General features: G+C 42.4%; 2 protein-coding genes across 3 annotated transcripts in view; one reads left to right on the plus strand and one right to left on the minus strand.

Annotated features, from left to right (window-relative positions):
• Nucleotides 1-16,042, minus strand: part of shc1 (SHC (Src homology 2 domain containing) transforming protein 1) — a gene marked incomplete at its 5' end in the record, with an annotated part of 28,196 nt that extends 12,154 nt beyond the window's left edge. Inside the window, one exon of the mRNA XM_080039356.1 lies at nucleotides 15,835-16,042. The remainder of the gene's footprint in view (nucleotides 1-15,834) is intronic.
• Nucleotides 16,043-18,352: 2,310 nt separating this feature from the next.
• On the plus strand, nucleotides 18,353-24,748 carry flad1 (flavin adenine dinucleotide synthetase 1). Of its 2 annotated transcripts, XM_080038896.1 has the most exons (11): nucleotides 18,353-18,406; nucleotides 19,343-19,437; nucleotides 19,733-19,901; nucleotides 20,040-20,417; nucleotides 20,669-20,782; nucleotides 20,872-21,139; nucleotides 21,947-22,094; nucleotides 22,451-22,546; nucleotides 22,741-22,930; nucleotides 23,959-24,032; nucleotides 24,344-24,748. In XM_080038896.1, exons 2-11 carry the CDS (start codon nucleotides 19,430-19,432, stop codon nucleotides 24,477-24,479), a joined length of 1,581 nt encoding a protein of 526 aa, XP_079895022.1. In that variant the 5' UTR covers nucleotides 18,353-18,406; nucleotides 19,343-19,429; the 3' UTR covers nucleotides 24,480-24,748. The 2 variants fall into 2 exon arrangements, with proteins under 2 accessions (XP_079895022.1, XP_079895023.1); XM_080038897.1 differs by lacking the exon at nucleotides 19,343-19,437 and having other exon boundaries at nucleotides 18,379-18,406.
• The last annotated feature ends 436 nt before the right edge of the window (nucleotides 24,749-25,184 follow it).

Below are 25,184 nucleotides of genomic sequence, written 5' to 3' on the forward strand. Positions count from 1 at the left end.
TAGATATGGTCACCTATCAAGACACCAGTAGAAAACAGAAATAAAAATTGTACTTAAGACTGGGCCCACTGAGCTGGGCCCGTTCCTGACTGAAGTTCCTGATATGGCTAAAACAAGGATGCCTTGTTTCAAGTGTGTTCCCTAAAACTGAGCACCTCACAGTGCTCAATGTTTTTTTCTAGAGCACCATTAGATAGTGTTAGGTTAGGTCTGAGATGTTGTCTGAGTCTAGCACACTGCAGCAGCACAGTGGTGATGTAACACCGGAGAATGTAGGTCATTGGCTGATGACGACTACCGGTATGGTTCCTTGTGATGTTGATGAGACCTGATTGGTTCTGCTTTGAACTCCCAACCCAGGATTCCCTGAATGGTGCTGGAGGCTCATCGGAGTTGAAAGTGAACTTGTTCACCACAGCTGCAAATGCTTCATTAAAACTGCACACCGTTGTTATGCTGATCTCTCTTGTCGCCCTGGTTCAAATAATGTGCCGAGATGATAGTCAGTTACCTGAGAGAAGAGCGTCGACACAGCCCCCTATGATATGAACAAGTAAGGAGTTATGTTCAGGAACCGTTTCCTTCCTTCTCTAAGTCAGGGCTTATCAAGAAGCAAGCTAGCTCTCGGTTCAACCACCACACAGACACTACACAACATCTCATGTTCTGCATAGACCAACCTAGAAGGCAAACAACTGTCTGTTTACTTTAACAGTCTCTCGCAGAATCCCAGAGTCCCACAAACCAAACCGTCGGCAGCAGTTTGACCTCAGTAGGAGGCACGGCTACACCGACTGTCTTGCACTAGGCTTTGCTTGCTGTGGAGGCACTCAACCTTTCTGCAATCTGTTGTCCTTTAGTCCCTCAGAGGAGAGCAAGGTTTACACACACCTTAACTACACCACTTACACACCGTTGTAAATTTGGCACCAGTGTTTCAGTGATGCAAAGTCTAAAAAGTAAATTTTTCGACACACTAACATTTCAGAAACTCAACTAAGGCCCAGCTTGGAGTGGGCACTGCATGCAAGGCGAAGGAACAGTCGCCTACACCAGTCTAGCACCACAGAGGGATTGTCTAGCAATGGCAGCTAGTCATCCATCTGGTCTTGGCCAGAAAAGCACCATGAAGGATCCAGTCACACTCCACGCACTGCGAAACAGGCTGGGACAATCTCCAGAAAGCTGTAAAGAAGTAGAAGTGGCTGGAAAAGTCACAAAAGACACCCGGTATTTGAACAATCAACGAGCATGCAAAACACACCCCTAATAAAACCAGAATTTAGTCTTGAGAGGGATTTAGCACTTCAAAAAGACAAAGACAGGTGTGTTCTCATACACAGACAGGGGTGCTGATTAGCTTTCCGCTGCCCAAGGACGTTTCAGTGCAGAGAACCCAGAGTGGGTCAGGTGACTGCAGAGGAGATGACCCTCTACACGAGGAGAAATCCTGAGTCACGAACAGACTGTCACAAACAAAGCACACCTAATGATCAGTCATTAGTGGCCTCAAGGCCAACAGCTACACACAGAGTTATGTACAAGTAAAACCAGTAAGATAATCTAATTTTCCCAGCTATTCCTGATAATGGCACCTCAGCTAGACCTATGAAGATGGTAGTTGACGTTGATAAAGGTAAGATCAGGACAATTGGGGCTGAGCGGACACAGGATGGGGAGGGGGAGACAGGTGACCTGAAACAACCCTGATTCTCAGTCTGCCAAGCCCCGCAAAAGACAAAGACTGTCTAGTTTTCCCCCCAAAAAAAATCTAGTCTAAGAGAGAAAGTCTAATAACAGCACAATATTTATAGAGTTATCAAGTCTACTGCTTCTTATCTACTAAATATGTACAATGACCTAATGAAACAGCACCAGTTGTAATATATGAGACAAGGAAAACAAGAAGTTTACATCTTGCATCTGTCTGCGGCTGCCGGCCGTTGCTATGGCAACAGACATAAAAAGAAATGCATGCCGGAGGACGTGTAGCCCCGACGACTGCAGAAATCGTTAGACAAAGAGATAACTGCTCGTCAAATCACATGACACCAATTATCTGCTCCTAAGGCTCCAAATTAGAGCTGCTTTTCATCCAACAGGATGAAGAAACTACAGACTCCTTCCAAGATCAATAGATTTCAGGAAATGATCAACGTTGGAGTGGAGTAGCGCCAGCCATAAAATCCCAATCAATGTTGACATCCCAAGTAGGCTGCATGCACCGAGTCCAACTAGGGCATGTAAGACAACAACACTTTGTTTGTCTTTCAAAACAACATTGATTTCAGTAAAAAAGAAACAACTACACTTACCATTTACTTTTAAAAGACAATAATGATTTTTAGAAAAACTTGCATAAAAACAACCTGAATATTCTCTGCAGTAGCTAACAAAGATTATGATTGTATAACATCTTGCACAGTAGATCCTAGGCTCAAAGAGAATAGAAAATCAGATGTCACAGAGAGAGACTCTATATCTACAAAAAACAACAAAAAAGTCATTAAAAAAATTGTATTGTATAAAGTGAGTCTAATCAATTTCCCTCCCAGGTTATTTCTTTTTTTAATGAATGGCAAAATAGTTTTTTTTTGTTTAAAAAGCATACAGTTGATAATCCATGGTGCTGCATCTAAAGCTGGACTCCATATTCACATGAGAACAACATTAATGTTTAAACAGTCTAGAGACTATCCGGCCATCCGTCCGCTCCTTCCTCCTCTTTCTGGCGCTCTGTCCCGCGTCCACTCCCTGGAAAACGTGCTTCTCCTCTGATCCGCTCTTCCGCTCGATTAATTCACAAAGTCACCGGCAGCTCCTCTCTCCATCTATCCTCTCCTCCGTTTGGCTGCCTGCCTTTTCTCCTTTCTCTTTCCTCCTCTCTCTCTCTCTCTCTTTCAGCAGATGGTGAAATGGCAGTGCTGCCAGGATGGACAATGGCACTCCTTCATTGTGCTCCTCTTCTCTTCAACCCTTCACGTCTCTCTCTCTCTCTTTCCCACTTTTCCTTCCACCTCTGTCTGCTAGAGGGAGGGGGGGGGACAATCACGCTTTCTGTACTCCCCTCCTCCCAGTCTGGGTGGGTGATGCTGCCTCCCATTCTCTCTCTCTCTCTCTCTCTCTCTCTCTCTCTCTCTCTCAAACACACGCGGCTGCTGCCTCTGCCCTCCCCGCCTCTTATCCGACCTCCTTCCTGTTTCCTCCCCCTTGCCCCCACCTCCTCTCTGCAGACTCAGTCATTTAGCAGTGTACATGTATATAGCAAGATGCTGCACTCCTGCACATTACCACACACACACACACACACTCCAAGGGGAGATGGAGATGTGGAGAATGGGAGGAAAGGGGGATGGGGAATAGAGAGGGGAATATGGGAGTGTGTGTATGTGCTTGTGTGCGTGTGTGTGTGTATGTCCATGTTAGCTATTCAAAGCTCCTCCTTTATTCATGTTTGGTAACCTGAGAAACAGAGTGAAAGAGGCAGAGAAAAATAAGAGAGAGAGGGAGGATGGAGACAGACAGAGGTGAAGGGGTTCACCCTCCCTCTGTGTGTGTGCTGTGCTGCGTGAGTGTGACATGAGGTCACTACACATAACCTTGATGAGAGTGGACACACATCCAAAGAGTAGGAAAAAGACTGAAATTCATGTATTAATAAATATTCCCTCCTATATACTACATGTTAAACTAGAGCTCTCTAGAGGAAATGACATCGGAACAGACTGACAGAAAGCAGAGATCCCACTGATTGGAGCCAACATTCAAGCAGATCTGATGTGAAGAGAGTGACACAGGAACCAGCAATGAGGAGAGCGGGGAGTCCTCAAATGACACCCCAACAAAAACAGTCCCTGCAGTATGCCGTTTTGACCACCACAGTGTCATCATATCCTGCACTGCGAACTGGAGAGAAGTAAACTTAGAGGTGTCATTCAAGGTAAAACACGTCACAGCACTGCACAACGCACACACAGAGATATGATTGGTATGATAGTGATTGATGAAGACAGCAGCAACTCTCCACCCCCGAAGCTTGCACCATGCCATTGCACCAGTGAAACACATGATGAAAACACTGCAAACACAGTGTTTACCCGGAGCTAAGCCATACTTTGAACAATTTGACATGACCTGACATGATTAAAACCAGTGAAAACAGTAGCTTCAAAGTTTGATTTCTACATGAATATCTTCCCATCCTTTGTCATGTTAAAAACGAGTCATTATTAGACTACAAGGGGAAAGCTAAGTTAGTGTATTAGGAGCAAAACTTGGTGCTACAACCGAAGCTACATGGGCGCTAACGCTAAAAATAAGACTCAGACGATTTAAACCAATGAAAACAGTAGCTTCAAAGTTTGATTTCTACAGGAATATCTTCCCATCCTTTGTCATGTTAAAAACGAGTCATTTTCAGACTGCTGTGGGGAATATAAACAGCGTGTTATGAGCAAAAGCTTTTAAAAAAAAGCACAGGTAGCTTCCTATCCGTTGTGTTATTAAAAACGAGGCATAGACTGCTGTGGTTAAGATAAATTAGTGGAGTATGAGCAAAAGCATTCTGTGTTGGTGTATGTAACATTCAAGCTGTACTATGGGCATCTTGTCGCTTAGCGGGGAAAGCAACATGGCTGTCGCTCGGAAAATTTTCCAGTGGACCAATAAGAAATGGGGGGGTGGGTTTATCATAGGCTACTGCTAATGTGGGGGGGAAGCATGGACATATCAAGAAAATATGGGGATGTGGCTGTGCAGTTTATGACGTCATAAACCGCGAGAATTCTGAACGGAGTATATTGGGGGGGAGGGGTGGGGGTTTCAGAATGGGGGAGAGTGAGAAAAGGAGAGATTGTTATTTTTTTTGATATGTTGGCAGTCTCTAGGCACACCGTGGACCCATGGATATGTTGGAACACATTTAAAAGGTGCATTTAGCATAATGTGTGACCTTTAAACACTTAAACAACAGGCAGCCTATGTTAATCAAATAGGGATTTTTTTTGATAAGGTGGTGAACTCTATTTGATCAAATAAAGACAATATATGCACTCCTATGTCGTTGTAGTGTTTTACAGTATAGGTAGCTATTGATGTGATGCTCATCAATTTTAGGAATTTTTTTCTGGCCCCTCATTTTGGATCATTTCCACCAACCATTCAAAACTAATTGAATAGCCCTGCTGTAATGCAAGACAAATTTATTAGACAATCACTTATTTAAGGTTTATTTAAAGTAAATAAAGTAAATATTTTACAAAGATTGAAGGTCAATTTTCTTAAACAAGGCCTAGCAGATCTAGGTGGTTTTGCCTGCAAAGCTAACAATGACAAAGTCACCATCATCATCTTTCTGGCCATCTGAACTCTCATCAGTGGTGTCCTTAAGTGGAATGGAGATGTCAGTCTCTTCTGAGCTACTGTAGACAATCACTTTCTTTTGGTGACCAGCGTATACAGCCATGCCAATGGCATAACTCTCAGAAATGTACTTTGCGCTAGCTGCTCCGCCCTTGTAGAACCAACTGCCACCTGGCATATGCGATTCCCTCTCCATTTCTGCCTTTAAATCATGGCTCAAAACCCATCTGTACACCCTGGTTTTTCCTCCCCATTAACTATCTTACCTCTGCACTACTATCTTTGTTCATATGCGGATGTCTGGGCTTTATGTCTTTTATTTTGGTTATTGTTATTTTACCTTAATTTTTTACCTATTGAATGCCTTATGTAAAGCACTTTGGACAGTGCAAACTGTTATAAATGTGCTTTTATAAATACATTTTACTTACTTACTTATAACTCACCTAGGCCCTCTGGCACAAATCACCCCATCCCCAGAATTTTGGATAATAAGCATGATGCAGCAGTTTAGGGGTGACATTGTGCTAACTATATAGACACAAAGTGTAGCATACTAAAGCACTAAATCATGTGTCAAATGTTTTCAAACGTGTCTATAGTTGTTCAGACAGTAATCAAAAAACCTTGATCGTATAAATTTTACTTTGAAAGGCAAAAAACTGTTTTTTTTTAGCTTAAATGTGCTTATATCTTATTCCATGTTTCTCCCTTCTTTACAGGATGAGTTTAATTGATGGCTCTTCTTAAATATGTGGTCACATTTCCAATTTCTTATATGGTTTTCTAGAAACAAGGGGTGGCACAACTTGCCCACCGGCACAACTTAGGCCACTCTCCCCTACTTTTTCAACCAGAACAAAAACATAACATTAATTATAAACCTTCATGAAGGGTCAGACTGTTGTATTAGACTGCAATAGTTTAAGCCAAGAGGACATAAAGGACTGTGTAGCGACTGCTCTCCAATAAAGGCCGCTAAGAGGCTTAATGGGCTCCAGGCAGTTACGCGTCCAAACAAATCTCCAACTCCGGTGATGGGTATAGTTTAAAGAGTTTAATAAATGAAAGGCAGAATTACAACGGATGAATGAGAACATGTAGATGGTGTTGAAAATAAACAAATAAAATATATACTGCTGTAATTGAAGGTTATTTGACGTTGTTGACGATAAGTTGACGGTAAACAGAAAATAAAACAGGTGCGCCACTAACCCCCTTTGTATCCTAACCCTCGCCCGCCACAAGTGCCCCGGTATATAAACCACACCCACACCCACATGTGTCAATCAAAACGGAAGTGTATAACTTTTCAAAATAAACAATTTTGGCCCCTACAATTCCGGCCCCTAATTATTATGTTTCAAATTCAAATAATAATTACACATTTGACATGACAATCAACACAGTAAATATATTTTCTTGATCTTCTTTCTTCATTATTTGTAATCCAAAGAAAGAGTGATTAGTCAAAGTCATGTCTCCAGGAACAAAGTCAAGAGGTCAAAAGTTTGTTTGGGTCAGTCAATGATCCTCTGCCTCCAGTAGTAGGCAGACTTTGTTGATGGGCCTGGTCAGAAATCCGGTCTTGGACTTGATCCGAAGCTGACGTACAAGTCCCTTTTTGTCCATCATGGTCTCCACAATCCTTCCAGTCAACCAGGAGTTGCGAGGTGCTGAATCATCCACAATGACGACGATGTCTCCTGGGGTGAAGTTGCGTCTTATGTTGGACCATTTCTGTCGTTCTTGTAGTTGGGGAAGATATTCCTTAATCCACCTTTTCCAAAATAAATCAGCCATATATTGAACTTGCCTCCACCTGCGGCGAGCATATAGGTCTTCCTTCTGAAACTGTCCAGCCGAGCAATGTTTTAACGGCATACGGTCCATCTCCCACACTTCTAATGACTTGAAGTGGTTCAAGAGCCTTTGGTACATCAGAGCCAATCAGCAACTCAATCTCACAGTCCAGTTCAGGTAAGTGAATATTCTTCAAATGAGACCACTGTTTGATGTCATTTTGATGTGGGATGTTTCCTTTGTGCACAGGCATTGTCTTCTGTGTGTACACACATGGGAGATCACAGAACTCAGTGCCATTCAGTCCTGTTACCTCTAGGCCTGAAACAATGCTGGTTTCCACGACCTTCCTTTGACCCATTGTTCTCAGAAGAATATTTGATTTTCTTCCCTGGAGATTGAGTTTAGTCATTAGCCCCAATGTGCAAAATGACGCAGTGCTTCCCGGGTCAAGAAATGCATATGTATGCACTGTTGTGTTCCCCTTCTTGGCCTTTACTGTCACAGGCACTATTGAGAGTTTGCAGTTGTCTTCACCGGCCCCAGTAAGACCACTTGTCTGTACCGAGGCTATGGCTCCGATGTCGGCTTCTTCTTTTGTTGGAGATTGATGTTTGTCCATTTCGTTCCTTCTTTGGTGGATATGCAGCATCCGAGGATGCTTCAAATTGCATATGTTGCAGCTGAGTCGCTTCCTGCAGTCCTTACTCATGTGTCCCTTCTGCAGACAACCAAAGCAGGCTCCACTTTCTTTTAAGAAAGTGATTTTCTCATGATGTGCTTTCTTTTCCAATAGGAAACACACCTCCAAAGCATGTCCACCTCCACAGAACATACACCTTTTTACAGCCGGCCAACTCTCCATTTTCCTAGGTCCATTTCCATGTTTCTCATGTGCAACTGTCACAGTGGTAGCAAATGTACTTCCTTTGATTCTTGGATGCTGTGGTTTTGACATAAAACTCCTTCCATCCTTGCTTGGTGTTGGAGTGTCTCTGATGTCTCCAAACACTGGATCAGTTGCAATCCTCACTTGTTTTTCCAGGTAATTAACCAGATCCCTGAAGGTAGCTCTTTGTTTGTACCTTTCCTGAAAATCACATGCCACAGATCTCCATTTATCCCTCAGTCGATATGGCAGCTTCTTTATGATAATTAGCAGATTAGCAGACATGTTGAGCTCCTGCATGTTGTTGACATCTTCCATGGCATTGCAACATCCTCTTAGAAACAGAGTGTATGCTTGTAATGTTTTTGTGTCATCTGGTTTTATTGACGACCATGAAAGAGCCTTCTCCATGTAGGCTGTAGCGATTTTATGCTCGTTGCCAAAGTGCTCCTGCAGTAAGGACTTTGCCTTCCTGAATCCTCTTTCTGCTGTCATATGAAGGCAGCTCCTCACCATTTCTCTAGGTTGTGCTTCTGTATACTGTTCGAGATAATAAAGACAATCTGTGGGGTTTGGGTTCTTGCTTTCAATATTGTGTTCAAAGGATTTTATGAATGTTTGAAATTGAAGTGGGTCACCATCAAAACGACGAATTTCTTTCTTGGGCATTAAAGAGAGACACTGTTGCTGGACCATTAATGCAGTGATGTCATTTTGCTTTTCCATGATATGAATCATATTACTCTGTTCACCATTGCTTGGAGCAGGCAATGTTGTAGGTACTGTAACATGTGCATCCATAGTCAATGTATTTGACTGTACTGTCACTGGCACTGTGGGGAGAGATTGGGTTTGCGTAATGTCTCCGTCAGCAGTGGCAATCATTTGTGTTTCATGTTGTGTTTTCACCATATATGAGTTCATACCATCTGACGCTCTTGATCGGTGGCTACGCACACCAGATCTACTTGAGGCTCTGAGAATTTTCATTTTTGCCATTGTAGCAGCAAGGTTTCCATCCAGTTCCAGTTGCTCTTTTTTCCTCCTTAGCTGCTCTTCCTGTGCTTCTATGGCATGTTTATCTTTTAGCATTTGTTGTTGCACAATAAGAGCAGCCATTTCAGCCTCAGCCTTGATGCATGCAGATGAGGTGGTGGACAATCTTGAGCATGAAGAATGTGATTTGTGACTCCGGTTTGTAATATTTGACACACTGTCACTTGGATTTATTTCATCCTGCATGTCAGATATTGCGTTATTCTGTTGGGAAGGAATGGCAGGTTGAACATCAGAGTGTGGTATATTTCCCTTTAATTCAACAGGTGCCTCCTCTTCAGTTGGAATGGGAAAGATGACTGATTGTGCAGTTAACACATCTGTAGTCACCTTTCTTGCTTGCTGACAGGGTCTTTCAATCTCAGAGAGCCATGTTTGAACATCATCTGTGAAGTCTGTGTTGTGTTTTATTATGCGTCCAAACCATTCATTTTGTGTTACCTTTTCCTCTTTGGGAAGTAAAACCATCACTGACTCATGTGTTGCATTTGCATTGTCATGCAGTTGTATGAGTTCATCCAGTTTGAATTGCACTTTCTTTGCATTTTCATCACATTTCATGAGCCCTTTCATTTCAAGTGAGAGCTCTTTCATTTTTGTCACATTAGATTGACGTTGCTTTTGAAGAGTTTCCATTTTGCAAGCCAGCGCTTTGGCTGTAAGCTTGACCGTTCTCTTCTCCGTATTTTCCATTTCATTTGCGTCACTCATTATGCGAACTTTCAATTTTCACAATTCATCAAAGCACAGAGCAACAGACACAATGCAATCCGCAATGACATTGATTCAGCCAATATGCGATTTCCACACAACAGCACAGCACAGCACAGCGGCGGCCTCAGCTCACCACGCGGTCAAATCAGCCCAAACAATTGCCGATCGCGACAACCAAGCACGCGCAACACAAGCCAAAACAAACAGTCCCCAATGGACAAAACGGCAGCCTTCCAAACTGTGTTCAACTTCAAACAAATACACAGAAGGATCAACAAACATACCGTATCTGATGGCTGTGATGCACTGCTGTCACTCGCGCGTTACACCGCTGCTGCAACTGTCAATTGTGTCTCTGATCCAAGGCGTCCGTGGAAAAGAGTCCAATGTTGCTTAGTTCGTTCACTCCAAAACATCGAGATCCAAGCGGTAAGAGCAACGTTGAATCCCGTCCATGCCGTGGTGTTTTTGGATTGAGTTTCTGTTTACTAATTGTAGCGACTGCTCTCCAATAAAGGCCGCTAAGAGGCTTAATGGGCTCCAGGCAGTTACGCGTCCAAACAAATCTCCAACTCCGGTGATGGGTATAGTTTAAAGAGTTTAATAAATGAAAGGCAGAATTACAACGGATGAATGAGAACATGTAGATGGTGTTGAAAATAAACAAATAAAATATATACTGCTGTAATTGAAGGTTATTTGACGTTGTTGACGATAAGTTGACGGTAAACAGAAAATAAAACAGGTGCGCCACTAACCCCCTTTGTATCCTAACCCTCGCCCGCCACAAGTGCCCCGGTATATAAACCACACCCACACCCACATGTGTCAATCAAAACGGAAGTGTATAACTTTTCAAAATAAACAATTTTGGCCCCTACAGACTGCAATTTAGTTTGATTAGTTTACATACACAGGGCTGCACAATTACTCATGAATGATTACACACACTGGTGGGTATATAGTTTTCCAGTTTCATACGATTGTAGAATCCTTTATGTTGCATAGAAAAACTTGTAGTAAACGTGTAGTAATACCTGTTTTTGCAGGGGAGCGACAGCGTGGTTGAATTATACTGTAGTGTTTCTTATAAGAGAGTGCTTTGTTTAAAATTGGTTCAATAATACTCCTCTCTGCTATTCCTGCTGCTGCTGCTGAGAAACCCATTGAAATGGAGGCAGGCAAAGCTTCACTTTCTCATTTCAAAGTCTTTAACATCACACTTGCATAATATTGGATAATAATATCCGATCTCAACAAGTATTTGAAAATCAAACAAACTTTGAATTTTGGGGAGTTATTACACCCACTATAATCGGCCATAGCTAATTAAGAGCATGTTTTTGTATCATGCATTGCAGCCATAAATGTACAACAATTCATTACTAAACTACCAATATTTACCTCCCCCCAATATTTTGCCCAATGATAGAGTTTGTTTACGTTGATCTATTTTTTTATATCACCACTATAAAAACTGATTAGCATGTTTAGACATGAACATTTTGACCTTCCTATTTCACATTACATTGTGGTGAGAGAAAGCAACTCCTTTGCCACTGTGTTTCGGTTAAGCTGCTTGTATCATTTGAATGTCTTACCATATATTCCATTGGCCAGAACTGGCTGCCTGTGAGTCTGTAACCCTAAAAACACCAAAGCACATCAGAACACTGTACAGACACAAGCACAGGCACGCACGCACACACACACACACACACGCCAATTAAAGCTTCCTCCAATGCCTCCCTTGCAGCTACTTGACTCCAAGCTTGCTTTGCTCCCAGGATCAGCTGTGGAGAGGGTCATGGGACCTTGTTGATATAAACAACCCAGTTGATGAAGCACACACAGGGACACAACATTGACAAAAACACAGAGATGGCGCAAGATCGAGAGGGAGAAAGAACGCGCAAGGGTGATGGGAGAATAAAATATAGGCAATAATCCAGTTTGCATGTCCAAACATACTCTGTGGAATGAAAGGAATTAACTGAAAAGGACTGTAATTGTAGGATGTTTGTGTCTCAGCTTGCCTGACACGAGTCAGCGAGAGTGTGCTTTGTTTTCTGTGCACTGTTTTTTGAGGTGGAAAGGATAACTGTAAAGCCGTAGCCAGTGTGTGTATTCATTAGATGAAACAGTCAGACACAAGACAAGACAGAGCTCTGGATGTACTGCACACGCTGCAGGGCCACATCTGCTGTGGCTGTGTGTCTGTGTGTGTCTCTGTGTCTGATGTGTGTGTGATGTGACTTGACCCTCCACACTTACGCCTTTATGTACACCCAGCCATAAAAAATGAGCAGCGATGATGAGTAAACCAGCCTAGTCACTAACCTTTTCCCTACTGGACTACGGCCAGTCTGAGTCGCTGTCTAACATCAGTTCACATTACGGAGATGCCGGGCCAGATATTATGATGAAGACTGCAGCCACGGGGTGACCAGTATGGGGGAGTGGGGGAGCATAACTGACGAGGGAAAGCCTCTCTCTTACTCACATTGGAAAAGATGATCAAACACACACACACACATGCCTAAATGGCAATCAAATTTTGTTTTTTTATAAGGAGCAAGAATGAAGATTGGATTAGCCAGGCATTCAGCAGGGGGCCTTTCTGCTGGTTTCATAGCTTGCCAGCCACACACACAGCGAGCATGTGAGCTGGCTATTTTGGGTTATTCCAACCACTCCGCCCCCCCCGCCCCCATCCAACCACACACACACTCCCACATCTCTTTCTCCTTCCATCATTCCCTTCCATCTCTCTCCTCTTACAACTTCCCCCTCTGCTATAACGGCATGTGTGTCATAGACAGTGGTCATTTCTTCACTTAAGTTCCCAGTAAGAATGTAATAGAGCATTTGTAAAAGAAGAATTTCATACCTGATCTTATTTCAGCAATATTTATCTTTCTGTGCTGTTGTTAAAACATTATTTAATTTTTTGTCTGTTGACATGAAGAGTTCTGTCCAATGTGACAGTCAAATGATGTACAGGTACATCCAAGCCACAATAGTGGATTGGATGAAGCTTTGGAGAAGTTCCTCAATACTCAGTTCTATATTGTTATTGTATTGATATCGGTACTACCAACAAAACAACAAAGCCTTCCCGCTCCTATTCTTCCATAATGTTAACCATTAACCAAGCTTTCCTTTTGCCGAGTTGAGGTGAACATGAACACGACTTTTCCCTGAAGAAAGTAAAAGTACAACAGTTAAACATCTAGTTAAAAAGTTAAACAATCTGGTCTGAAAACATATTTGCTATTTTAATGTAAATATTGCATACAACATATAGATTTGTGTAACGAAATGCTCTTGGACTAGGTGCTTTCTGCATAATAAAGTGTTGGGTCACCCAGTATTTGCTGAGCAGTTAAAAACTACTTACTAACTATCACCAAACCTATGCTAAAGTGACCTTCATTGGCAGAGGAACAACTTGGATCTTTATCACCCAACACATCACTAAGCCAGACACAGGGTGCAGGAGCCATGTTCTGCTGACTTCTTAAGAATGCAATCTCAGCATTCTGCTTAGAAAGAGATCGACGGCGATTGCGACACACCAGACGTTTTTCAACTGAAAAAGCACAGGAGTAAACAGATTGGTAGATATGACTATTCATAGATCAGAAGCCCTTTAATGCAGAATACAAAAACAACACTGGCAGTTATTAAAATGGGAATTCTTCTCTTTTTCAACTTCTTATTTTCACATCATGCACAAGGCTTTGTGGGCTTTTTTTTTTAATTGCCCCTCCCACGGCGCACCGAAAACAGAGCGTGTTTCACTCAACCCGATCAATTGCAGGAGGAAACACAGCTGAGGCTCAGCCCCATTGTGTAGAAGTAGAGACGGACAACCACATGCTACGACCTCAAAAAACAAACTCCTACGGTTTCCAGAACACAGTTGCATATGCACACACACACACACACACACACACACACACACACACACACACACACACACACACACACACACACACACACACACACACACACACACACACACACACACACACACACACACACACACACACACACACACACACACACACACACACACACACACACACACACACACACACACCAGACAAAGACATAAGACAAACACATCCTCACCCAGAGAAACACCCACAGACACTGTCCTGTCAACAGTGTTGACACGTTTAGAGCAGCTTAGAACCTTGCCAGTGTGTTTTATCAATAGCCAAGTTTCAAGTATCACAAGACTTAGTCAAGGCTAATATCAGCACCAACATTCACTGCTTACAAAAATATATGTATCAAAGCTTAACTTTAGAAACGGCCGTGAGTGTTTGTCTGTGGTGGAGTGCAAAAAGTAAAGCTGCTGCAACAATCCCAAGTGTCACAATGAGCTGTCACTCAGGTCTGAAGCCTTCACCGCTGACTGATGCAGTTTGAGCAAAAGTGGACAGATCCAATTTTAATCAAAGGGGATTTTGGATTGTGCCAATGCTGTGATAGAGTGGCCGAGATCGCTCCATGTTGACAGATGGATTTTGGTGTATGGCTGTCCTTTCCTGTGTGTGTGTGTGTGTGTGTGTGTGTGTGTGTGTGTGTGTGTGTGTGTGTGTGTGTGTGTGTGTGTGTGTGTGCACATGTGTTGTTTGTCTGGCTACTCCTGACATGTGTCCGAATCCAGCAATTTTTTCTTGATCAGTTGTTGATTGGAGCCTTCTCCTCCCCTACCATTCCATCAGCAGAGATAACTTCCAGCATATGATATCACGTCAGGTTGACTGCTGATCTGAGCGGTGTGTGTGTCTGACCCTGATAAGAGCACCATGGTCCCCCAGCTCTCAGTCGCCTCAATCACCCCACGTTACCTCCAGTCTGTTTCCATAAAGGTATGTCTGTCCTTCTTCACTCCCCCGTGGTGAACTTTAACTCTGTGTGGCAGTGACCCCATTTCAACACTTTCGAGGTGTGTTTTGGCTGATCTTTCTCCATGGATGCACTCGACCCAGAACAAATGAAGGGACATATGGCTCTGAGATTAAGCGTGTACATATCTGTGATTGTGTGTGTGTGCACTGTTAGCCTCCATACATTTATCACACCGACAATTCATGACAACCTGGAGAGATTCAGCTCGACTGTGACACACTTATTCGTATAGACTTTAAACACTGGGTGTAGAGAGGGATTGCTGCTTTTTTGCCAATATGTTCTCAATTGAACGCGTTTTTTTATAAAAAGTCTGAAAATTGTGTAAAAAAAATGAGAAAGAAATTACTCATAGGTGACATATTCAAATACAGTCTGACTATTTGGCTAAAATTTAAACAAAACGAAAGGAAGAAAATCCTTCGATTGGAGATGATGGAACAAAAACATGTTTTGCATCAAAAGAGTCTCCAATAGCCTAGGCTACTTGATAATCAAAATAGTGGCAAGATCATTTCCTGCCGATTGACCCAGTGACTCATCACCTGTGTAGGCCTATAATGCAGCAGTAATTTATCATGAGAATATTGCTGTGTCTCATAGGCTAGATGACCAAAAAGTCCTTTTAAAGACCTATTCTCTATTCATTTAGCCTACTGAGAGAGGCAGAGGCTCAGGGCCACTCAGTGAACTTCCCATCACTGCCTATTTTAAACTAACGACAGCAAAGTGACATCACTGTCATTTTGCTATGCTGCTCAACTGGCAACCACTGAGAGTTTTTGGCTCAAATGACAAAACTTGAAAACTCGCCTGACAGCGCGAGGACGAACACACGAGCTAAACATTATGCTAATGTATGATTCCCCCCTTTACAATAGGCTATACCACACTGTGCTGTCTTTAGTCAAACATACGACTTTATAAAGGGTGAACAACGCTTCAACAGATGGGCTAGCAAGGCAACAACTATTTCCATAAACTTCTGATAAACATGTAAAACTGCGGTCCACTGACTCAGAGCACGCGTCCAAACCATGCCCCCCCTCCCAAAAATTGTGGTCAACTTTAACGAGTTAACTTACCAGCTCTCTTCCTCCTTTTGCCTCGAGTTGCCCCCTCCTGTCCACCAAGGTGTTGCTGCAATAAACTTCAGCCTAACTATATGTAACAGAACAAAGGGTCGATAGTTTTGTCCGCCAGACGCCTCGCAGTTTTTATTAACTTCATAAGAGATTCGTCTAAACTTCTTCTACTTCTTCTTCTTCTTTCCTCTCCCTTTCCTTCCCTTCCTCCTCCCCCTGCCTCCCCCTCCGCGGTCACGACATAAGCCACTTCCGCGAACAAATGGCAACGTCATCTGGCCGCGGATCCTGTGTGTGTGTGTGTGTGTGTGTGTGTGTGTGTGTGTGTGTGTGTGTGTGTGTGTGTGTGTGTGTGTGTGCGCGTGTTATGGTTTGCACCTGGCCCATTCAGTGAAGATTGCGCAAAAGTAGAAATCACACGTTGGCTACCTTGAATAAATAGTCTACCACATGTGAACAGAGAACAGAACCAAACAACCACAACTACCTGCAATAGAAAACTCACTTCTGTGTTAACTTAAAGGTGTTCTTAATAGCCCAACATATTAGGCTACTAGCCTAAATAGGCCTACCGAAGTAGGATACAGACACTCAGTGGCCATTTTATTATATTAGGCTATTTGGCTACTGCAACGATATAGTTTCCTTTTGGGGATACATATAGAGTAGGCTAATGTATCATATCTATAGTTTAGCTAGGCCTATACTTGGCCAAATATGGATGGATGTCGCCGTTTGAAGACACTGAATACCATCACCTCTAGGCTATAGATTTGGATTGACTTAAAGTGAATAAGAACAGTTTCTTTGTGGAAATATCGCCACACCGGACACCAAAAAACTACCAGGTAAATGTGCTTTAGAGCGAGGAATCAACTCAACATTTCCTGAGGAACAGCTCACATGCACCAAGGGAAATATGCTCACATATGTAGCCAATAATAGGCCCCTTTATAAAAGAAGACATGTTTTTGACATGGCACAGTAGGTGAATTCCTTTTGACTGCATCAGTTCCAGGGTCCTGGTTATGTTGGATCACTGTCATGACTTATTTGAAAATTTGAAGGGAGCGGTGAGATCATTAACATTGTTAGTCACCCCCTGTGCTTTTGCTTTTTCAAAATAGGCTACACATCATCAGTAAAATGTCTGGAAAATTCCCTGGAAGAAAATAGGTGAAACATTATAGGAATTATGCTCAAGGTGTAACTTTTAGTTAAAGTCAAAATCATAAAATGTATTGCTTGAAATATATTATCTCACAGTTATCACTAACATATTTTTTTTCTATATTCTGACCCATTATTTAATTTTTTTCATTGTGATGTTTTATCAGTTTGGCTAGGGTATTTTAACACTTTTCATCTTGTTGTTTTTCTCCCAGCAGAAAAGTGCTTCCATATGGCTGTATTTGCAGACCCACTTGCAATACTTCTATTAAAAACAGTCTTGTATGATAAATAGAAGAAATATACAGAAAAACATTCACCAGGTGAGTGTACAAGATACCTTTCTGTGGTGGTGAATGTTGAACATTGATATCGCACATGATTTGGTCAGTGAAATGTTTGGTAACCCACAAATGTATTCTTCAAGCCAAATTAAATACCGTGGGAAATATGCAATTCACTTTCCACTTTTAAGATAACAGTTAGCCTACTGCCAACACGCGCCACCTACAGGCAACACACGTGACAGCAGCAGACATTTTAGACGGGGGCTAAATTAACCTTACATGATTTATTGTGATCTTTAGCCTTTTGCGTAAATAATATTATAGTCATTGTAGCCAATGGAGAAATAGAGAGCCGTCCTTTGTTTCCTCTATAAATAATAAAGCTATTTTACTCCTCACTGTAGAAAATTTGCTCAAGTTAAAAAGCAAGAATGATTTGTGGGGGTGTTTCTTATTCTATTGACTTTTTCCCATTCCTTGAAGAAGTCTTGCTTCACTCTTTTTCTCTCTCTTGTATTGTATGCCATGTGCTTGAGAAATGGCTGCTTATGTGTCTATTTAGGCATTGGCCTATTTAGTTTTGGTTATTACTTTGAAGAAACTTATGTTGTTTTCTTATTTCTTATGTATGTCCCCTGCGAGTGTCTGCTTCTTGATGTTTATCATCAATAAATAAGTACCAAAAATAAATAATAATAATCATCTGATATTGTCTCCTCCATCCAGCAGAGGCAGGCGAGTTCTCTTCTGATTTGAGTAGCAGAGAAGAAGTGCCTCTCCGCTGTAAACATCATGTACCGTGTGGAGAAAGCATCAAGTGCGAGTTTATCGCTACCACTCGTTAAGCCAATACTTATCGTATTTTCGACATCTTTCGACACCGCGTCGTCCTTGTTGACTCTGTCAAAAGCTACAAACTGTGGTCAAAACAGGACCGGGTCAACTACTTCCGTGTACATAAAAAAAGGCTGACCGTTCCGTGAATCTGATTGGCTGTCGGACGTCTCGTCAGTCCTGTTCTTGTGTGTGATTGGACAGCTACCGACATGTCTTATGAATGGCATTTTGACGCTCACGGTGAGGTACGTAAGGAGGACATATGCAGTTCTTCAGAAGTAAGTTGTCTCGAGTTTGATCGGTTTGGTTACAACATTGTTTATCCGCAGTTAACTATAGTGGAGAGAAGTCGACAGTATAGACAGAACATACGTCTTTGTGTATGTGTGTGTAATTAAAGGCTAATGCTTCCATGTTGCCCCCCGACAATGGGTGCAGTAACCTAGCAAGGAGACTTTCCAAATTTAGCTCAGATATGTTCCTAGAAGTCCTGGTGCGTTGTTTAACATTAAGCCATTCGTGGTATTTCTTTATTATTTAAGGCGAATGAATGTGTATGAGGATAATTTATCTATGTCGACATGTAAGTTAAATTACAGTGTTTTGCATTGTTTTGTATTTAGAAAGATCACTCGTGACGATATTAGCATGATTATGTAGCTCCTCTGTATCCATAATAAAAGTGAACACACATACACACACAGTACACACACATATAGTATGAATTACTGTGTATAAGGATTTATTTATTGGACGCCCCGAAATGATCAATGTCTCCACGTCAATGTTACGTTGGCTTGCACTACAGTATTCTTTTCCATTCCCTCTCAGTTCTTCACATATCTTGACAAGTTCTATTTACTGCATTTACATTCCAGCGAATTTGTCTTCAGTCCTTTCAACATGTTTCTGAATCATCTGAGTCAGTTCACATGTACTTCAGACAAATTATAGACAAACCACACCTACACTGTCAGCAGCTTAGCTGAGTTGGGAATGGGATAGTCAGGATGTAGATGTATTTGTCAAGGATGGATATGACTCATTTATTTTATTAAAATTAGAACATCAACTCCAGCCCACAGGAAATAACTGATAGAAAGTCACTGTGAGTTGTTGCAATTATCCATGTTGTTGAAGTGCACAAATTTCCCACGATATTGTCTTTCTCTAATCTACTCCTTTATGTGTCCCTACCCATGGTCCCTACCAAGATACTCCCTGGTAGGAGACAAGTATTGAGGGAGAAGAGGCCCCTGAGCTGTAATGAAACAGTTTGGGATACTTTATAAGGATTCTTCATGTTGATGTAAGATTCCAAAACAAAGTTTACTGATCCTTGTTGGCATGACGGTCCTTCAGAAAAGCAAGGAGAGAACACCCTAAAATATATTTAAGATAAACTCGATTTAACGAATGTGATGATAGAGTTTGTATTGACCAGGGATTTGACCATTTGCTTGTTCACAATTGATACCGAAAAAGATTTTTTGCAGTTCACAGAATTTAAATTTTACACTAGAAGAGAGCAAAACATGCATGCAGAAAGTACAAATGTTCAATGACCAGTGTCATAACCCTATTCTCCTTCTCTTGTCTCCTAGCCTTGCTTTTCCCAAGCTGAGTAGAGCAGTGGTGCGCGTGAGGAGACTGGCCGCTCAACTCTCCAAAGCAACCATGTCTACAAACCAACAGGGCTCCAGTCCGTCCATTGAAGCTAACATGGATGCTCCTACTGCTGCTATTCTCATCATTGGAGATGAGATCCTCAAGGTGGTGTTGTTGTGATGTTGATTGTTTCGTTTAGTTTTTTTGTGAACTTGTGGGAACCTTGAAAAAAATGTGTGGATTTGAGAAATATCAAGATCAAACTAACTGAGTGTCTCTTCTGGTCCTTTCCTCTCTCTCTAGGGTCACACGGTGGACACAAACAGTACCTTTCTGACACGAGCGCTGAGGAAGCTAGGAGTGTCTGTGCAGCGCATCACGGTGGTACCAGACGCACAGGAGCTCATAGCCAAAGAGGTGGCCCTGCTCTCATCTCAGTACACACACCTCATCACCTCGGGGGGAGTCGGCCCCACCCACGACGACGTCACATTCGAGAGCATCGCCATGGCGTTTGAAGAGGAGCTTTATGTGCACCCTGAGCTGGGCCGGCTGGTGGAGGAGTTTTTCTACGTGGAGGATAAGAACTGTCCCGCTATGAAGCTGGCTATGGTGCCTCGCTCGGCCAAACTCAACTACGGAACCGACCCTCAGACTGGAAAACCCCTCCGCTACCCAGTGGTGAGTGAACGCAGGATGGAGAGGGGTTAGCAGCTTAGTCCTTTCATCAAGCGTTAGTTTTCACATGCTATGGATCATGTTGTCGTAGAACACAAAATTAGATGGAATATAAATACCCAAGAAGTTGAGGATCAGTAACCTTAACAGACTGACTACCTGTCTGATCCCATTGAATTGTACCATAATGTACCATCACAACCTTGACTTTTCTCTCTTCTCACTACTTTGATATATCCATCTTCTTCCCCCAGGTCAGTGTGCGTAACGTGTATATCTTTCCTGGAATCCCTTCTCTGATGGAGCGTGCCTTCAATGGGCTGGAGCACCTCTTTGCCGGCTCGGGGACCACTTTTCATTCTCGTGAGGTAACTCCATGACGCTACCTACCGTATATCATAATGAACAAATCCATCTGAATTTACCATGTAGCTATAACCAAAGATCTGTGCATCAGGTGTTTGTGGATGCCGATGAAACAGTTATCGCCCCCGCGCTGACCAAACTGCAGGCCGGATGGGGCCGGAAGGTGGCACTTGGCTCCTACCCCGACTGGTTGAGCAACTATCACAGAGTCAAGCTGGTCCTGGACTCAGATAGTCAGGAGGAGGTGGACAAAGCCCGGGCACAGCTGCTAGAAGAGCTCCCCAAAGGCAGCGTGGTGCCCTTAGTTACTGACCCGGTGTCTCTCGCCACGGCTGAGGTGTACATACTTGCCAACAATGGTGAGTGCCAGGCAGGGTGGGTGGGAGGTTTTAGGAATAGTTCAATAGTTTTTGAGCTTTTTGCCTCACTCTCCAGCTCAAGAAAAGGCGACAGAAACCGTTCCTGTAACTGTGCGTGCATTTTTTACATAGAAATAAATGGGCAAAGGTCGTTCATCCGCGTTAGCTTAGGTCAAACACTGGTAGTCAAGGGGATACATACATGACCGTCATGTCAAACTAACCTGGGTGAGCAACCTTTGCCCATTTCTATATCTATGTCTACATAGGAGTGGGGCGCCCACCATGTGTATGGACACTATGTTACACTGCCATGTTTCTACAGTAGCACAGAACAGACAATCTTCAAAGCCTTGCACATTTAGTGGGTGTCCGCCGGAAATGCACTTGTTGAAAGACGAATAATTAGTACTATAGAATTAATAACTAAATTATTCTTCACCTAATCACTTGATATATTGTGGAAAGACTTGAGGCAGTGGTGGATGAAGCCATCTTTAGTGACTAGCTTCCTTTCCTTGAAGTTCTGTACATTTTCTACAAAGTGAAAATTGCAGAGAACTCTTTAACTTTACACAAGCATTGGGATTAATATAGGAAGCAAAAAGATAGAAGTCATCATTGGTTGTAAAATCAGAGCGGATTAAAATAACAGAATACAGCTGGTTTGAGACTGAACCAAGAAAGGTATGAAGCTTCAATGAGGTAAGAAAAAGGACATGCAGTTAATTTAACTCTGAATTTGACCTAAGAATAATTGATTAGATCACAACATTTGACTAACTTCACTGTGAAACACTTTTGCAGGCACACCACTGGGAGCCAAAGTCCTGTCTGCACTGAAAACGATAGAGGCTGCACTGGATCAGTATTCCACGGAGCAAGTCTGCGTGGGCTTCAACGGAGGCAAAGACTGCACGGCGCTGCTCCATCTGTACTACGCTGCACTCAAACGGTAAGGACAGCCGAGGAAGACATGAGACCTATAGAACTTTCAGGGGTTGGAGTCATTTCATTTAAGGGACAAAACAAAAATTAATCTGGTAGAAAAGATGCAAGGGAGATTCAAATACTAAAATGTTAAAGCACTTCTGCACAGTAGAAAATTAAAGAAGTAAGTGATGAGGAAAATGAGTCCCGCAGCAACTAGATACAAAATATTGGGACAAGCCACAACCACAGATTGGTCTTTTTTTTTCTTGACCTGAATTGGACAGATAGTGTGGAGATGCTGATAAGGATAAAGAGGAAGCTATTTATTTTGTCATCTCCTCTTTCTTTTCCCCTTTGTCTCTCTCCTGCCACTCTCAGGCGATGTCCAGCTGAAGACAAGGTGAAAGCTCTGTATATTCGTGTTGTCTCTCCGTTCCCAGAAATGGAGAGATTCCTTCAGGACACAATAAAAAGGTGAACCACCATATCTAGCCAAACTTCCATACGGTTAATAAACATGTTTCAGCTGATTGTTATTTTCAAGTTTTTTTAATTTATTCTCATTTTAACGTTGCTATATTTCTAGGTGCCCAATGACTGTCCTGTCTTTTGATTACTTTTAAGTCCAAATACTTGTAACTCATTATTTGGCGACTTGTCCCCTACAGATATGACTTAGAACTGTTCTCTGTGGAGGGCAGTATACGGCAGGCGCTGATGGATGTGCGGGAGAGGAGGCCCGAGCTGAAAGCCGTCCTGATGGGCACCAGAAGGACTGACCCTTACTCTCACACCCTCACACCCATGTGTCCCACTGACCCCGGCTGGCCCGACTACATGAGAGTCAACCCGTTACTAGTGAGCTCACACAAAACAAATTACACAGATATTCCATTTCATTATGTCATTATTGTATTGTTCCTATCTTGAGCGGTAAGTCATCCTGATACTTAAAAGGGTCTTGGAGAATCCACCTGGAGTTAAGAAAAATTACCTCAAAATCAACAATATACTAATTCTACTAAGGCAAAAAAAATACAAGTTGAAGTTATGTAACAGTGGAGCTTTGAGTTTTTCCTCTCATGACTTACGTTACTTTTTAACCTTAAGAGCACCTGCAAATGTTAATTATAAAAATGAGAACCAAGCAGTCCTTCAGTTTCCCCACATTTGTATTGTTAGTGTGTGTATATAGAGTGCTGCTGGGAGAAACTATATTTTTACTTGTAGTAAAATTCTCTGTTTTCACTTCTCCAGCCAGCCCCTTGTTACACGTAATGTTATTTGTCATTTCACTGAAGTTTCAGAGCTACCAAAATACAACACCTGCACTGCACAACACTATACATGTATTTGGTACCAAATTGTTTTCCCCCTAAACAAACAAACAACTTCAAGGCACACCTGCACAAAATAACGCTAACCAATGTATCCCCCAAAACACACTAGCAATGAGAGTCAACACCTCTGTGACACATTCTCTACAAACATCTAAGATAAAAACAGTCCAACTTTGTCTGTGATGTCGCAGCACCCTCTGATGTGGTTGTGCTTTGATCTGCTGCTTAGGGTGACTGGAGAATACCAGTACTACTACAATAGCAGCAACACATGCTTAATTTTAGATTCGTCAATGTATTTTGAAATGGCAAATACTTTAGGAATGGCCCTGAGACTGCTTGTGCTATGACAGCCGCAATGCTGCATATGATGCATATGTTACATCAGCAGCTGGCCTCATTGTACTATCACTTATGTAGCTAGCTAGACAGAGTGCATCTCAAATGAATCCAAAGCAGAGAGGATGAGTCCCCCTGACTCAACTAAACGTGACTCTATCCCAAACCAGTAGTTATATTTGATGTCTCTTCCAACCCTCTCCGCAGGACTGGACGTATCACGACATCTGGTCGTTCTTGAGGACGTTATACGTGCCCTACTGTATTCTCTATGATAAAGGGTAAGAATGCATTCCACTCTTTTCACCTTCTTCTGCATGCTCCAATTGTTCACACGTCACTGCTGAAGTGCAAAAATTCTTGTGCGTAGCGGTTAGAGCGTGTACGTACCACATAGGCTCAGTCGTATATCACAGTGGTCGTGGACCTTTACTACATGTCATCCCCCTCTCTCTCTCTCTCCCCCATTTCCACTCTGTAACTTCTGAACTTGAACTATCAAATAAAGGTTAAAATACCTAAAAGAATAACTTAAAAAAAATAAAATAAAAATAATAATTCCTTCTCCTAAATGTCCTCTGTGGACCTGCAGGTACACTTCCCTGGGCAGTATGGACAACACCTGTCGGAACGCGTCCCTCGTGGTGACTGATGAGAAGGGTGTGCAGCGGTACAGGCCGGCCTACCTCCTGGAGAACGAAGACGAGGAGCGAAACTCCCGCGCCTGACGTATAGCTTCACTTCTATAACCGTGCCACCTGTCCCAGACGGACCTGTCCCAGATTTTCAGACACTTAAAATGTCCCCCCCCCCCCTGCACACATATAACTGTGAAAAATACATGACATGTTATACATTTTTATCAAGTCTTCACGTGAATCATGTCAGAATGAGATTGCCATAGAAGCTCTCTGCTTGTGTGTACTGTGTGTGCTATTTGTTTATGTGAGTTTCAGTCCAAAGTAATGGCTCGCTGTGCTGTTGAATAAAACATCAATCTCTCTTATTTTTTTCCATTGTCATGTTATTATTTTATGAGGACTCTCACAATAGGGGATGACAGTGTTCTTTGCATGGCTTACCCCGTGAATCCATTTGTCTTGTGTGTAAATCCAATAAGAACAATCTGCCCAGAAAGACAGCCTCTATGAAAATGTATCAGTAAATAATGTGAAAAGGTGAGAAAATCCACTTTAAGAAAACTTTGCGTGCGGCAGGGTAGACAGGGCTGCTGAAGGTCAACCAGCAGGCTGCTATCGATTCATCTGTGTCTCACTGAATATCCATAATAGCAGCCGGCGTGTTATAACAGAGAGGCCTGTCACTGGAAAATACCCCTTTAAACTGATGCTGTAGTTCTCCCTGCTTACCTCACGGGCGCGTTGTTCTCAATTTTTTTCCATTAAGCAATCCGTGATTACAAAGAATTACCC

Source organism: Ammodytes marinus (genome assembly GCF_949987685.1).
Source record: "Ammodytes marinus genome assembly, chromosome: 13".
NCBI classification, from domain to species: Eukaryota; Metazoa; Chordata; class Actinopteri; order Uranoscopiformes; family Ammodytidae; genus Ammodytes; species Ammodytes marinus.